At 39.5% G+C, this 16,550-nt stretch overlaps 1 protein-coding gene across 4 annotated transcripts in view; it reads left to right on the top strand.

Moving 5' to 3' along the window:
• The window catches only part of LOC126281745 (uncharacterized), a 221,055-nt gene that overhangs the window by 129,171 nt on the left and 75,334 nt on the right, over positions 1-16,550 (top strand). For all 4 annotated transcript variants that reach the window (XM_049980961.1, XM_049980943.1, XM_049980935.1 and 1 more), the window contains exon 7: positions 1,002-1,150. In XM_049980961.1, the coding sequence (XP_049836918.1) occupies positions 1,002-1,150 (149 nt within the window). The remainder of the gene's footprint in view (positions 1-1,001; positions 1,151-16,550) is intronic.

The following is a 16,550-nucleotide window of genomic DNA, read 5'->3' as shown; positions in this document are numbered from 1 at the left end:
AGCTCTGAAAGTGTAAATCAAGTTGAGGCATGATCCTATAATCTTTATGTAGACCTACTTCAGCTGTAAAGTTCTGATTTGTTTTTGAGAAGTTCCTCTCCACTGTTGCTTTCACCTTCCATCTCCTGTGCTGTTGTCTTGAATTATTCCATTTTCATTCTTCAACCTTCAATTGTGATTTAGCAAAATGTCTTCTCCACTCATCAGTCAGAGTTATTATGTTAACATTGTTTTTATTATGCAACTCTTTATGAATATTTGTTGACTATGCTTTAGACTTTTAGTAACCTTGTGTTTTAAGATAGTGGCTCAATATTGTACATTCTGTTCTGAATAGCTCAATAGTAATTATTATTATTTCTTTTAAGATTCTTTCTTTGCAACCAGTTATTAAAAATCCTTGTGAAAACTTGACAGTTTTTTGTTAGTGTTATATAGTGATATAACTGATATTGTTACAGATGATCTTGTTGAGGCAAACCTACTGCTTAAATAACACCATCTGAAGATAATGGTGACTTTACTATAAACTTTTCTTCCTCACACAGAACATGGTTTTAAGCAAAGACTGTTTTAAATCATTGTCATATTAATATAAAATTATGAGAACTTACATGAGTTTCTTGATTTCATCTTGCAACAAAGTTGAAACCCCATTTTCATCAGTGTAACACACTTACAGAATAAGAGACAGCTGTCGATATAATGTTGAGGTGAAGTGTAAACAAGAACAAAAATACTTGGTGTCATGTGAACAGTTCACAAATTTTAAAAATAACCAATTGCATTTTGCATGTAATGTAGGTTCTCTCGCCATTATCATAATGACTGTCAAAAATGTAGTTATGTCCAAAACATGTACAGTGTAAGAAATGAAAGTTTATAGCAGATTCACAGCTGTTTTACAGTGGTCTCACTTAAACAATTTCTATTTGTTACAAGGCCTGTTTTATACACAACTGTTCATAAATTTTAATTCTTTTATTACTAATTTCTTTCAGAAAGGATCATACGTAAGGCTGTTTGGTATACAAACAAAAAAATTTTCACTTCCATTATCAGAATATAAGGACTGTATAATCCTCAAAATTGATGGAAGAATCTTCAGTTTTGAATCAGTAGTTGGCAGTGAAAAGGCAAAGATCTCTAGGTAAGTAAGGAAAAAAATCATTTCCATAAACCATGTTTGCATAATATTAAAATAGATTGTAATTTTTGCATATTTACTGCACCATAAGTTTATACTCTGGTGTGATGGAGTATGCCTCTTTTACCACTGTCTGATTCCCCTTCTTTGTTCCAGTCATAAATGGCATACAGGAACAGGGGTTGTCAGTATTAGCTCGAAGATTTTCTCAATGTAGTAATCCCACAAGATGTATGTACAGGGAAGTAATATGTTGCCTGACTCTTCCCAGAATTTCAGTAGTAAATGCACAATAGCTCTCTTAAAACATCAGCATTGGAGACACTCGAACATTTCTGTAATGCTTTAGCACCAACTAAACAACCCTGACACAAAGCAAGCTGCTCTTCATTGGATCTTCTCTATCTCTTCTGTCAACTCAGTCTAATAAGTAAGGGTCAAAGACCAATGAGCAAGTGTTTTGTAAGCCACTTCTTTAGTGGCTGAGCTACATTTCATTAAGATCCATAGAGAAGGAATAAAAACTTTGAGGTTTGCCGATGACATTGTAATTCCGTCAGAGACAGTAAAGGACCTGGAAGCGGAGTTGAACAGAATGGACAGTGTCTTGAAAGGAAGATATAAGATGAACATCAACGAAAGCAAAACAAGGATAATGGAATGTAGTCGAATTAAACCAGGGGATACTGAGGAAATTAGATTAGGAAATGAGACACTTAAAGTAGTTGATAAGTTTTGGTGTTTGGGAAGCAAAATAACCGATGATGGTCGAAGTAGAGAGGGTATAAAATGTAGACTGACAATGGCAAGGAAAGCATTTATGAAGGAGAGAAATTAGTTAACATTGAGTATACATTTAAGTGTCAGGAAGTCTTTTCTGAAATTACTTATATGGAGTGTAGCCATGTATGGAAGTGAAACATGGAGGATAAATATTTTAGACAAGAGAGGCTTTCAAAATATGGTGCTGCAGAAGAATGCTGAAGAATTGGTGGATAGATCAAGTAACTGATGAGGAAGTACTTAATACAATTGGGGAGTAGATTAATTTGTGGCACAACTTGATTAGAAGAAGGGATCGGTTGGTAGGACATGTTCTGAGGCATCAAAGGATCACAAATTTAGCATTGTAGGGCAGCGTGGAGGATAAAAATCATAGAGACCAAGAGATGAATACACTAAGCAGATTCAGAAGGATGTAGGTTGCAGTAGGTACTGGGAGATAAAGAAGCTTGCTCAGGATAGAGTAGCATGGAGAGCTGCATCAAACCAGTCTCTGGACTGAAGACCACAACAATAATAACAGCAACAAAAACAACAACAAGATTCTTCCAATGAATCCCAGCCCGACATTTGCTAATCCTACTAGTTGTTTTATGTGATCATTTCATTTTAGAATGCTCCAGGTAGTTTCCCATAAGTATTGTATGGCAATTACTGTTTCTAGTGATTGCCTCTAGCACAATCGTAGAATAGTGGATTTCTTCACTTGCTCATATGCAATACATTACATTTAGTTACATTCACAGTAAGCTGCCAGTCTGATGATCAGTATTCTATGGGTCTTCTGGCATTGTTACCTGCTTGTAGAGAATGACATCATTTGTGAATAACATTATCCAGTAGATGATTTATATATATGCATATATACATTATGAAAGTAACAATCCTATCACACTTTCTTTGAGTACTCCTAAAATTGCCTTCTGTCAATTTTGTTCCATTAAAATGAAGAGTTGACTTCTCTCTGTTAGAGAGTCCTGAATCGATTCACAAATTAGGTCTGATACTTTGGGGTTAGCGTACATTTTGTTCACTAAATGACAGCGCAGAACTATATCGAGCGCCATCCTGAAGTCGAGGAACATATCATCAGCCTGGACGCTGATATCTGTGGTGCTCTGTATCTTGTGCATGGAAAGAGTGAGGTGAGTTTCACAAAATATCTGTTTGCAGAATCAGAGATTTTCATTCTCCAAAAATATTCTACAACAGGTTTATGTCAACAGTGTCGGCCTATAACTGTGTGTAATTTTCTTGAAACTGGGAATTACCTCCACTTTGTTCCAGTTGTTAGGTACCCTTCATTGGCAACAGAGTGCTGCAACAAATTACTGCTAGAAGGTGACAAGTTCTTCAGCATGGTATCTGTAGAATCTTACAGGAATCTCATCTGTTCCAAATGCCTTTCCATTATTGAGTGTAGTTGATTTTCTGTTCTGTGATCACTTACGGTACCATCTGTCAGCATTTGTATGATGGTTGTAAGGAGGCACTGTATTACAATCTTCCACAGATTGGAAGAGCAATTTCAGTATTTCAGCTTTGCCTCTGTCAACTCTGTTTCAGTGCCCTTATACTCATTGAGTGACTGAATAATAATAAACTGACTGACTTTATATAAGACTAAATTTGGCTGCATCAAACCAGTCTCAGTACTGGAGACAACAACAACAACAACAACAACAAATTTAGTTAGGATTTTTGATCATATTGGATGGCAAAATTTTACTTTCAGAGTAATTCAATGCTTCTTTCGTTGCTCTCCTTACACCTATTTTCATTTCGTTCAGTTTTTCTTTGTCTCATAGCCTATAACTGTTGAAATGTGTGCTGAACCTCTCTCTTCTTTTGTAGCAACTTTACAATGCAGCTACTAAACCACAGTTTGTCTTCTCCATTCTTTAAAATCTTGCTCAGCATGTATTTAACCTAAGGCAAATTAAACAACACTTTTGAATTTCACCCCTTTGTATTGCACATCTTCATCCTCAGTAGTGAAAATTTGATGTTGACCACTCAGATTCTCTGCAATTTGTGTACTGTTACTCTTATTAAGCATTATTTTTTTCTAGATTTCTTGACATTCTTTGTAAGAACTCTGGTGACTGATACTAACACAGCCCTGTGTTCACTGATACCCTCTGCTGTATTAACTGATTCAAAAAGTTCTGGTCCAATTGCCACCAGGAGCTGTAGGGTATTACCCTCAGAAGTTGGTTCTTTGTATTTCTGCCCAAAGTAATTTTTGGATGAGACATTGAGAATAACATCACACAAATCCATGTCTGTGCCACTTATTTTGATCACATGAGGCTCTATTTTTATAGATGACAAACAAAAGTCTCCCCTTATTAAAAGTACTGTGATCAGAAAATTTATTTACAATATTCTACAAGCTCTCTGTGAAGCATTCTACCACCACAACTCCCGCTGCAGGTGGTATTTAGGCAGATGCTGATACAAATCTACAACTGGCCATCTAGCTTTGGGTTTTATGTGGTTTCCTTAATTTTATTAAGGCAAGTACGATGATGGTTTATTTGAAAATGGCATGCCAATTTCTTCCCCCAGTTCAAGTTTAGCTATGCCTTTAATGGCCTCTTTGTTGATGGGACATTAAATCCCGATTTTGTTTCATGTTTTCAACCGAGGCACCTAACTATGCTTGTCTTCTGTTCACTGTTTCCTTCTTAAGTATTGTTCTGACTGTGTAGCCATCAACTTTATTCATTCTAATTTTTGGACTGAGATTGTGAAATGGCAGCCTTGTGTGGTAAGTACTGTGCCAAGTTCCATCTGATCTTGCCAATTATGTCTGGTGATGGACAAAAATGTGTCAGCTTCCAAACTGCATAAGTTTAACTATGGCATTTGAGGTGTTACCACTGTAGTCATGAGGCAGCAGCCTACTAACTACCAGTGTTAGTACACTGTCATACTTTTACAGGCAGAGTAGGAGAGGCTCTAAAACTTGTCTGTGTGTGCTGGAAAGTTAGTCGAGATGACTGGAGAGTAGTTCCTAGCAAAAAGAACACAGCGTGTCACACTTAATGGAGAGAAATCTTTAGAGGTAAACGTAACTCAGGCATACCATGAGGGTGTGTTGCAGAACCATTACTTTTCACATTATATATATGTGACCTCATGGATAACATCAGAAGTTTGATCAGGCTCTTTGTGGATGACTGTATTATGTTCAGAAAAGTTGCAACAGTAGAAAATTGTAGCGAATTTCAGGAAGTTCTGCAGATGCTTAGTGCAGGGACTGGCTGTTGGCCCTCATCATAAACAAACAAATTGTGCATAAATGGACATAAAGAGCTGTTATTACAACATTGCACAACAGTCACTGGAAGTAGCCACATCAATTAAATATGTTGGATTACACATACAGAGCAGTTGAAAATGGAATAGTGGCATAAAGTAATCACAGGTAATGCAGGCAACAGACGGAGGTTTTTTTTAGAGAATTCCCAGCATGCGCACTCCAGCCGTGAAGGGGTTGGCGTACAAAACCCTCATTTGACCACTACTTGTCCGTGATCCACACCAGGTAGGATTGATAGGGGAAATAGAAAAGGTCAACAGAAAAGCAGCACATTTCAGAACAAGTTCATTTAGTAAGTGCAAAAGCATCACAGGAATGCTCGTCGGACTCCAGTGCCAGGTACTAAGAGAGAGACACACTGTGGGTCAATGTTAAAATTCTGAGAGTGTACATTCCTGGCAGAGTCAATGAAATTATTGCTTCCTCTTACATATATCTTGTGAAAAGACTACAATGGTAAGAGCAAAGATTTAAATTCATACAGAGACTTATCGACAATCATTCTTTCACTGAACTGACTGGAACACAAAATACTCTGTGCTATACACCATATGTAGGCTCATGGTGTATAGATGTAGGTGTAGGTTGTGAGACCCAATAAAATCACAGAACAATGAGACTATTGGCAGCTCATTCATTTGTTCACTCTTTCTCATTGTACTCTATAAATCTAGTCACAAAGGAGAACTGTTGGGTATATAGCACAATTTCATCTACACATTAAAATGCAGAAGCAATCACTGCAAGCTGCTTCTGTAAAGTGTACTAGCAAAAAAATTATGACTGTTGTTAGTTTCCATACAATGATAATTGTTAGAATTACGTGTAGAGTATTTTATTTGGAGAAGAGCACCTACTCTAAAAGGCTACTGCTCATTCTCGTACTCTGCTCAGCTGCTGTCCTTACGCTGAAGAGCCAAAGAAACTGGTTGCACCTGCCTAATATCATGTAAGGGCCCTGCGAGCATGCAGAAGTGCCGCAACATGACATGGCATGGACTCGACTACTGTCTGAAGTAGTGCTGGAGGGAACTGACACCATAAATCCTGCAGGGCTGTCCATAAATGTATGAGTATGAGGGGGTGAAGAGCTCTTCTGGACAGTACATAGCAAGGCATCCCAGATACACTTAATAATGTTAATGTCTGGGGAGTTTGGTGGCCAGCAGAAGTGTTTAAGCTCAGAAAAGTGTTTGTGGAGCCACTCTATACCAATTCTGGACGTGTGGGGCATTGCATTGTTCTGCTGACATTGACCAAGTCCCTCTAATGCGCAATGTACATGAATGGATGCAGGTGATCAGACACGATGCTTACGTATGTGTCACCTGTTGGAGTCATATCTAGATGTAACAGGGGTCCCACACCAATCCAACTGCACAGTCCCCACACCATTACAGAGCATCCACCAGCTTGAACATTCCCCTGCTGATGCAATGTCCACAGATTCATGAGGTTGTCTCCATACCCGTACATCCGCTTGATGCAGTTTGAAATGAGACTCGTACAACCAGCAACATGTTTCCAGTCATCAACAGTCCAATGTTGGTGTTGACGGCCCCAGGCAAGGCATAGAGTTTTGTGATATGCAGTCATCAAGGGTACACGACTGGGCCTTCGGCTCCAAAGGCCCATATCGATGATGTTTTGTGCAAAGGTTTGCACGCTGACACTTGAAATCTGCACCAATTTGCGGAATGGTTGCACTTCTGTCACACTGAACGATTCTCTTCAGTTATTGTTGCTTCCGTTCTTGCAAGATCTTTTTCCGGCCGAAGCGAAGTCAGAGATTTGATGGTTTACCGGATTCCTGATATTCACGGTACACTCGTGAAATGGTCATACAGGAAAATCCCCACTTTATCACTACCTCGGAGATGTTGTGTCCCATTGCTACTGCGCCGGCTATAACACCATGTTCAAACTCACTTAAATATTGATACCCTGCCATTGTATCAACAGTAAACAATATAACAACTGCACCAGACACTTGTAGTCTTATATAGGCGGTGCCGACCTCAGCACCATATTCTGCCTGTCTATATCAGTTTCTTTTGCACTTTAGTGTATTTCATATTGTATGTCCTGGACTTGGACAGGATGGGAAATAAGTGGGACGTGGGGCATCTGGTTGTGCTGGGGGGGGTGGGGGGGGGGGGGGGGGACCTCAAAACAAAAGAGTGATTCCAGTCTCCAGTGGAAGTTTTTATTTATCCAAAGCCTGTGCCTTAGGGGTACACTAAACCCAAACTTGCTACGAAAACAGGATGCTGGCACAGTTAAATTAAGAGGCATTGCATCCCCAAAGGGAGGAACCGGAGGACACATCCTGTCACGGAGCGAGCTAGCAGGCAAGAGAGCATTCTGAATACTCGTGCAGTCTCACTGACCCATCAGGTACGCACCACCTGACCGCCCCCCAATCCTCCTATTGGTACGCAAAGGGTGCTTCAGTGGCTGTCTCTCCACCAGCAGTACTCGAACATAGCATCCTTGGTTAGCTGTGCTACTGTGGGATGATGTTCATGTGAACTGAGCATGGGTGTTTTGTAAAATATTGTACTATGCCAGCCCAGGCCCAGCCACTGTCTTATCAAAGAAGCAGTACCATATATCAAATGAAAGATGATTAAAATGGATCCTAATAATGAGTTACAAGTGTAGACCTTGTTACAAAATTTTAAAAAATTGTAGAGAAGTGGTCTTGATGCAGGCATGCTGATGAGATGCCATCGAAGTGAGTGTGGTGTTAGGAAGACAATTGCAGTTAGAGCTGGTGGATGGCTCAAGGGCACAGTTGAGGCAGCAGCTGAATGGCATGCGGGAGGGCTCGGGCACCATGGTTTAGGTCTGCAGTTGAAATCAATAGCGCTGGTACTGCTGTACGGTGATCAGCAGGCTCGGTTAATAGACCTCACAAATTGCAAGTAACTGTAATACACAAGTGCAAGTTTCACATCAATTGGGGGTCTAGGGAAGAATTCACTGTATGAGCCTTACAAGTAACTGTAGCACAGTTACTACTAATGTGAATGTCACATGATGGGATCTGTAAAACAAATAAAGATTGTTAGACAAACTGTGTGTAATTGTCTATGTTTTTTTTAAAAAAATGTTGCAAAATAATCCTTGTGTCTGATATGCAGGACTTTTAATGTTCAAATACAAATAATCCTTGATACACTATTATTCACTACAGTGACCTGTATGACCCCACACCGTGATACAGAATTTGAGCATTTAAAGGGAACATGAATGCAATAACACAGATCACTAATCTCTACATCTTAAAGTAAGTGAGAGCCATGTCTGAAGTGTGCCCAGGTATTAACCATGATATTCACCCAATGGCTGTTGCTCAGGTATTGGCAGAGGTCATGCCTTAAAACATGTACAGTAGCCATGGGGATACAAGATCCATACAATAAGATAAACCAGCATTGGAGTCGGTGGGACAGACGTAGCACTGGGAATAAATACTTGTTGCTTGCAATCTCTGCCATTCCATTCAATGATATGCACAGTTCCACTATCAAGAGTGATTCATCCATGTTCTATAGCTAATAGTTTGTTAACAGACTCTAAAAGTCAAGTCTTAGAATTATTAGGTATTACCAGCAAGCTTTTTAGGTATGGTAACACATTAGGTACTTCAGGCAGATATAAAATAAAGGGTTCAGACTAGCATTGTGGGAATAGATTAAATGAGCAGAAAGCTTAAAAGTGGGCAGAGTCCACTGTTAGCAATATGACCCAATAAGTCTGAGACACTTCCACTCGCTCGATGAAAGATGTGTACCCGAAGACTGGAAAGTTGCACAGGTCAGACCAATATTCAAGAAAGGCTGTAGGAGTAATCTACTAAATTACAGGCCCAATATCATTAACATTGATATTCAGCAGAATTTTGGAATGTATGATGTGTTTGACCATTATGAATTACCTTGAAGAAAACAGTCTGTTGACTCACAATCAACATGGATTTAGAAAACATCATTCTTGTGAAACACAACTAGCTCTTTACTCACATGATGTGTTGAGTGCTGTTGACAAGGGATTCCAAATTTATTTGGTATTTCTAGATTTCCATAAGGTTTTGGACACTGTATGTCACAAGGGGCATGTAAGTAGATTGTGTGCTCAAGGAATATTGTCTCAGTTATGCAACTGGATTGTGATTTCCTGTCAGAGAAGTCGCACATCAAGGTGACTGACAGAAAGTCAGCGAGGAAAACAAATGATTTATGGCATTCCCTCTGCTGTTCCTTGTGTCTATAAATGATTTAGGAGAAAATCTGAGCAGCCATCTTACATTGTTTCCAGATGATGTAGTCATTTATCATCTAGTAAATTCATCAGAAGTTCAAAAACAATTGCAAAAGGATTTAGAAAAGATATCTGCAGGGTGCAAAAATTTGCAAATAATGAAAAATGTGCAGGGTGCAAAAATTTGCAAATAATGAAAAATGTGAAGTCGCACACATGACTGCTGAAAGGAATCCGCCAAACTTCATTTTATGATAAATCAATCTAATCTAAAAGCTGTAAATTCATCTAAATACGGGAGCTAGGAAGTACAATTACAAAAAAACTTAAATCGGAAAGAACACACAGAAAATGTTGCGGGGGAAGCTGAACCAAAGACTGCATTCTATTGGCAGAACAATTTGAAGATGCAACAGATCCACTAAAGAGACTGTCTTCCCTATGCTTGTCAGTTCTCTTTTGGAGTACTGGTGCATAGTCTGGGATCCTGACCAGACAGGATTAACGCAGTACGTTGAGAAAATTCAAAGAATAGCAGCACATTTTTTATTTTGAGAAATATGAGAGAGAGTGTCACAGATGTGATAGAGTATTTGAGGTGGAAATCATTAAAACGAACGTGTTTTTTGGTGTGGTGGGAAATTCAATCATCAACTGTCTCCTCCAAGTGGAAAAATATTTTGTTGGCACAGAATTACATAGGGAGAAATGGTCATCATTATAAAATAAGGGAAATAGAGCTCGCGCAGAAAGATATGTGTTTGTTTTTTCTGTGCGCTTTTTGAGAGTAGAATAATAGGGAATTATTGTGAAGTGGTTCAATGGACTCTCTGACATGCAGTTAAGTGTGATTTGCAGAGCATCCATACAGATGTGGATGTAGGTGTAGATGTGAGACTACTGACATTGGTTGTGGCACAGGGTACAATAAACTGTTTCTGACATGGACAACCAAGCTTCTTGTATTGTAACAACAGTATGAGGGCAAGGGGGTTTTAGTATATTTTTAGGAATTTTATAGTTCTGACTGATCTGGCCTTGTAATACTAACCAAAACAGCCTTGCTGTGCTGGCACTGTGAACAGCTGAAAGCAAGGGGAAACTACAGCCATTATTTTGCCTGAGGGCATGCAGCTTTACTGTATGGCGTCCTCTTGGGTAAAATATTCCGGAGGTAGGGCAGTGTGGAGGGTTAAAATCATAGAGGAAGACCAAAAGATGAATACACTAAACAGATTCAGAAGGATATATGTTGCAGTAGGTACTGGAAGATGAAAAAGCTTGCACAGGATAGAGTAGCATGGAGAGCTGCATCAAACCAGTCGGTGGACTGAAGACCACAACAACAATACCCCAGTATTAAGTGATAGCGTAGAACACGTAATAATTGGTGTGGGTACATGGACACTTGAGTAAGGGACATAAAGAATGTAGATGTTTTTGTGAAATTAATTATTGGTAAGCGTATGAAAATCACTCTGTAATTCACTGACAGAAAAAAATTGCAACACCAAAAAATAAGTAATGTAGAGTAATGAAGTTTCAGAATACATTTGTCTAGGCAACAGGTTTGAGTGATTAACATTACAAGATCACAGGTTAATGTAAGGATGGGATAAGCCATTGCAAATGTGAAATGCTGGTAAATTAATAATTGGTGTAACAGTAAGAACGGTGAATGTATGCATGCAAATGTGCATGTATTGTGTTGTACAGGTGCCAAATGTCAGTTTGTGGGATGGAATGCCATGCCTATTACACTTGATTGGTCATTACAGGGATGGTTAATGCTGGTTGTGAATGACACTGGAGTTGTTGTCAAATGATGTCCAAAATATGCTAGATTGAAGTCAGATTAGGTGGTGAAGCAAGCCAAGGCAACATATTGACATCCTGTAGAGCATGTTGGGTTACAACAGCAGTATGTGGGTGAGCATTATCCAGTGGAGAAGCTCCCCCTGGAATGCTGTTCATGAATGGTAGCACAACAGGTCGAATCACCAGATAGACATACAGATTTGCATTCGGGGTGCATGGGATAACCACGAGAGTGCTCCCGTCGTCATACAAAATTGCACCACAGGCAGGTTGGTTGCAAGCGTTCAACTGACCTCCTCCTAACCAACACATGGCCACCACTGGCACTAAGGCAGAACCAGCTTTTATCAGAAACAACAACAGACTTTCATCCTCCTCTCCAGTGAGCTCTCGCTCGACACCACTGAAGTCGTAAATAGTGATGATTTGGGATCAGTGCAGTGCATGCCACAAGGTGTCTGGCTCAGAGCTTTTCTGGAAGTTACAGTTTTGTAACTGTCATGCCAATTGCTGCTTAAATTTCTGCTGCAGATGCAGTGTGATGCCATACACTGAATACAATGGTCTTCCCTCTCATTTGCACCACATGACTGTTCGAAGCCTGTTCTTCTTGTGACTACATTCTCTAGACCACTACTTCCAGCAATCATGTAGAGTGGCTACATTCCTGTCACGTCTTTCTACAGCATTGCACAAGTAAATTTCAGTTTTTTGTAGCCCTATTACATTACCCCATTCAAACTCGGTGAGATGTTAACAATGGTGTTTTTGTCACCTTAAAGAAATTCTTGACAAACTTCAATTCATCACATATAGTCTGAAAGATAACAAATGCTCATGACCGTTAGTGTGTGTTTTTAAAGCAAATCTGATTTGTATCCTCATAGTGGTACTATTAGTGCTGGGTGTGTGTGAATAGCTTGAAAATTTAAATAGACATCATCTTTCAGATGTAGAAACATGCCTACCAACTTTCATTTATGTTGCACATGCCCTCCTTGATGTTGCATCAGGTGGTACAGATGCTGGCGGCACAGCTGGGTCGTGGTATGGCTTAAGTGATCAAAATGTACTATCACAGAACAATCAGACAACTGAATCTCTGATAAAACAGGGTAAGGCCCCTCATTCTGAGGAGTGAAGTTTTTAGTTCCTTCCTTTCTTACTACTGGTTTGGAGCAGCACAAGGTCACCAGGCTTGTACTGTGGAAGCGTAGCCCTTTTCTCTCTATACTGCTACTGTGTGTGAGTAATTTTGGAATTGTTCGGCTTAACCTGTTACCAAATTGATGTAAGACAGTGGGCCAATCCTTTTAAGACAGTGGGCCAATCCTTTTACTTTGCTCATATCTACTGTAATTGGGACTTTATCGAGTATAAATGGGGGGGGGGGGGGGGGGGGGGGTTCATGGGACCTCCATAGACAGCCTCGTAAGCATATACCCAGTTGATTCGTGCATACAGCTAGTATATGCTGGAGTGGCATATTCATCCTAATCTATGTGAGGCTTCCCCATGTAGTAAGACAGCATTCAAGTGGTTTTCTTAGCCTTCAGATGAAAGGGTGTTGTGAATCATTTCTTGATTCTTAACAGTTTACTTGTACACATAGGGCAGACATGAAGTTGGAAACTTGGTCAGTTAATATAGTGTTGGGACCTCTGAATGGGAGAACTTAGTGACTGACAAAGGTGCAAGCGACCATTTGAGTGGTCATGTCAGTGAGTGGTACTAGAACTGAGTACTGAGAAATTGATCAAGAGTGAACAAGATATGCTTATTACTTTAGGTACTTTGTGGAAAGGAGCCAATGATGTCCAAGGTGGTGGTTTGAAATGGTTTCATAGCTTTTGGCAGGGTCTGCAGAGGGTTTTATTCTTGGGGGTGGGGGTGTTGTACTCTCTGCACAAGACAAACAGCAAATGGTTTTGAATATATATCCGTACATCTGTCTGTCTGCCCATCCACCAAAACAAAAGGGAGAGGCTATCTTAGCAGTTGTGGCATGTCACCCCTTATGGCAGGCTTGTCAAGTGTCATGACTTTGTGCCAACTAGAGGTATTATCGATCTGCTACCCAAGAGGATCTTGCTTTATAGAATACGATCTTCAGTGTCAAACTTTGGTTGACATGTGTGCTGGTAACATTCTGCCTTTCTCTCTTGTGCTTCCTTCAGTTCCTCTATTGAAAAATCATCTGTTTGAATGATTTTGACTTTGCAACATGCTGTCCATGTAATTGTACTCTGCTAGCTTCAGTGCCCATCTAGTTCAGTGACTACTGGGTCCTTTTAAAATGCGCATCCCTTCAAGAGTGGCATAGACAGTGACCACAATGATTTTGTGTCCATAATTGCATTTAAAATAATTAACGGCAAACATAAGGCCAAAAAGCTCTCAGTAGTGCCATAATTAATCTCAGCTGAATTCATCTCCCTAGAGGCGTAACCTATAGGTCTTTCCTAACCATTGTATTCTGGAGAAAGAATCGTGCCACACTGTAATCAGACGCACGCGTGGAAAGAATAAATGGTTTTTCAAACTCTGGGTAGATTAACAAAGCTGACCTCATTAAAACATCCTCAGTTTTTTTCACTGGTATCTCATATTCCTCTTTTCACTCAAACTCAGCACTCTTCTTCAATAACTTTGTCAGTGGCTTGACTATCAAAGCATAGTCCTCCATAAAATGGGGAGGCTCCCTGTTTTCCTTTCCCTGTTGCTTCATAACCTGGGTTGTGAGTAACTAAATCCACTTTCCCTTCTTCTCTTTCTTTCCCCTCTCTCCTCCCTGATGAAGGAACATTTATTCCGAAAGCTAGGAACGTAAATCTTTGGTTGTTTTTTGTGTATCTATCGGCTGCACTGAGCTGGGGTAAGCACTGGCCAGCCCCTCTATCTCTTTGTTAATCTATACGGTTTCTGTGTGATTGGTCTAGCTGCTCCTGCGGGAATTTTGAGGTATATGAGTCAGTTGCTGGCAAATAGTACCATTCCTCGAATAGCCATGCACATTCCTCCAGCACTGGGTACAAACGATTCTGATCTGGCATATGCATAAGCGGCAATTTCTCTCACAATTGATTCCTTAACAGAGGCATAATTGCACGAATGTTTCTCACTGGCAAATTATTCTTCCTACTTTGCTTAAACTGTTCTTCTCATACACCTTCTGTTTCTATAACCTCCATCTACCAATATCATTCCACTTGTAATCTCAATATCTCGTTTACTGAAATTATTGACACAAAGTGGTAATCTAAACATGCTTTCTAAAACTTCTGGTTTATTTTGTTTCTCTCAGCACGGATTTGCAATTGGTCGAGACCATCGTCCTGACTGAGTAGATCAACCAGAAAGTCCAATCTGGGCAGCATTCAAGTTTTCACATCAGTCAAGGCAACTTTTCCCATACCTCCACAGATTCTGACATAGGTGGTACTTTTTAATGCTTACGTGCACGGTTCTAGTGGAGCTTATGGAAGAGGCCTCATACTACAAGTTCTTCATGACTGAGGCACATGCTTCCTGTCAAAACAGTGTATTGCCTCACTTAATTGAGGAATTCACATCTTGTAATCTATCACTACCTGAAAATGATGCAGAAAATCATTTTCTAAAATGACATTGAAATCTCTTCTGCGTGTGCTCACTACATCCATGTCAAACCCATATTTTTTTTCTGTCGATTTGCAGATTGACAAAACAAGTTCCAACAGGTTTTATTATCTCCTCACCAAAGCCATTTATATTATACCACAATGACTTGAGTGCATGCTTGTCATGTTGGGACATAAATAAAATGATAATTTGAGCTCTGATCTCTACTAACCAATGGATAATCTTCCCTCTGAGCTTACCTTCTAATACTACATTTGCCCACTTATTGATACTTCCCTTCTTGAGTGGGTTCTTAGTCCTGGCTGAGGGTGAGCCCTTCACTTATTTCCTCGTTGTGTTTTGTTCCACTGAGACCCCTCTTTTTTCTGTCATCTTGTGGAGCAGCCCTTTGTGAAAACCTTTATCTCTTGTGCTATGGACATTTGTCACTTGGATGCCCAATTGTGTGGCATTTTGGGCAACAAGGATCATGACAACACTCTACAGTGTGGTTTGGCTTTCCACACCACTGGCAGTTGGTATCATTGACAAAAACTCAGGACAGCTCCTTACTGTGTGCTGGAGTCAAAACGACCTGTTCTGCTTCTTTACATATTAACACTAATCGAACTTGTGAGTTACGAGCATTGCGCTCTCAATTAAATATATGGCCAAAAGAGTCAGCCTACAGGAATTGTGAAATGAACCCTGTCATCAAGGACCATGTGCCACTAAGTGCGCAGATTCACCACAAGATGGGGAAATTCACAGGCATCTATTCTCTGTTGAGGCTTAAGTGCTGTAGTGTGTGAATGAGGCAGACAAGAACCTACATTATAGGGAAACCCAGTAGAATCCTTTTGGACCAAGGAGACATAGCAGTGTTCAATATGGCGGACCTAAGATTGGCCTTAAAGGTAAACATTTATGAAAACTATTTAATTCTGTAGTAATGCAGGGAATGAAGCCACAGTAATTTTAATCTACCATCCTCCATAAATTTTCATGGTGATCCCAATAAAACTTGAATATTGATCATATCTATAATAGTTTAGGATTTACTGTTAAAGTGAAATTGACAAGTTTTGTAACAAAGACCTGAATGCTAAAATCTGAACACTTTGCTCAATCTTAATGATTAACATTTCATATAGAAACGCATTATTAGAATGACAAACATTGTAAATATCAACTCTGTAACTTTGTTTGTTTAAAAGGTATAGTAAATTTAAATTATCAGTATTTACAGTTAAGCATCAGATCATCATTTCCTCCACACAAAACACATTGAATGGTGATAGCATGACACCTTATTGAATCATTAAGTAATAGAATATTTGTCGTAAAGTTTAGTGCATAATAGTTACTTCTGTCCTCATTTATGTATCAGAAAGCACATTGGTGCAAGGCTACTGGCCGTGGCATTCAAAGCTAAGAAGGAAATTGTATTGGTTTTATGTAAAAGAACTTTTTAATTTTTACTATGTAATGGATATTATTGTTACTTTATTTAGAATGTGAAAGTGGTCAAGCTTTGATTTATTAAATATGTTAAAATGTAAAATAATGTAGAATAAGCCGTAGCCAATCAGATGAACAGCTTCAGGA

The sequence above is a fragment of the Schistocerca gregaria genome, chromosome 1 (genome assembly GCF_023897955.1).
Source record: "Schistocerca gregaria isolate iqSchGreg1 chromosome 1, iqSchGreg1.2, whole genome shotgun sequence".
NCBI classification, from domain to species: domain Eukaryota; kingdom Metazoa; phylum Arthropoda; class Insecta; order Orthoptera; family Acrididae; genus Schistocerca; species Schistocerca gregaria.
This window is presented reverse-complemented; position numbering and strand designations above follow the sequence as displayed.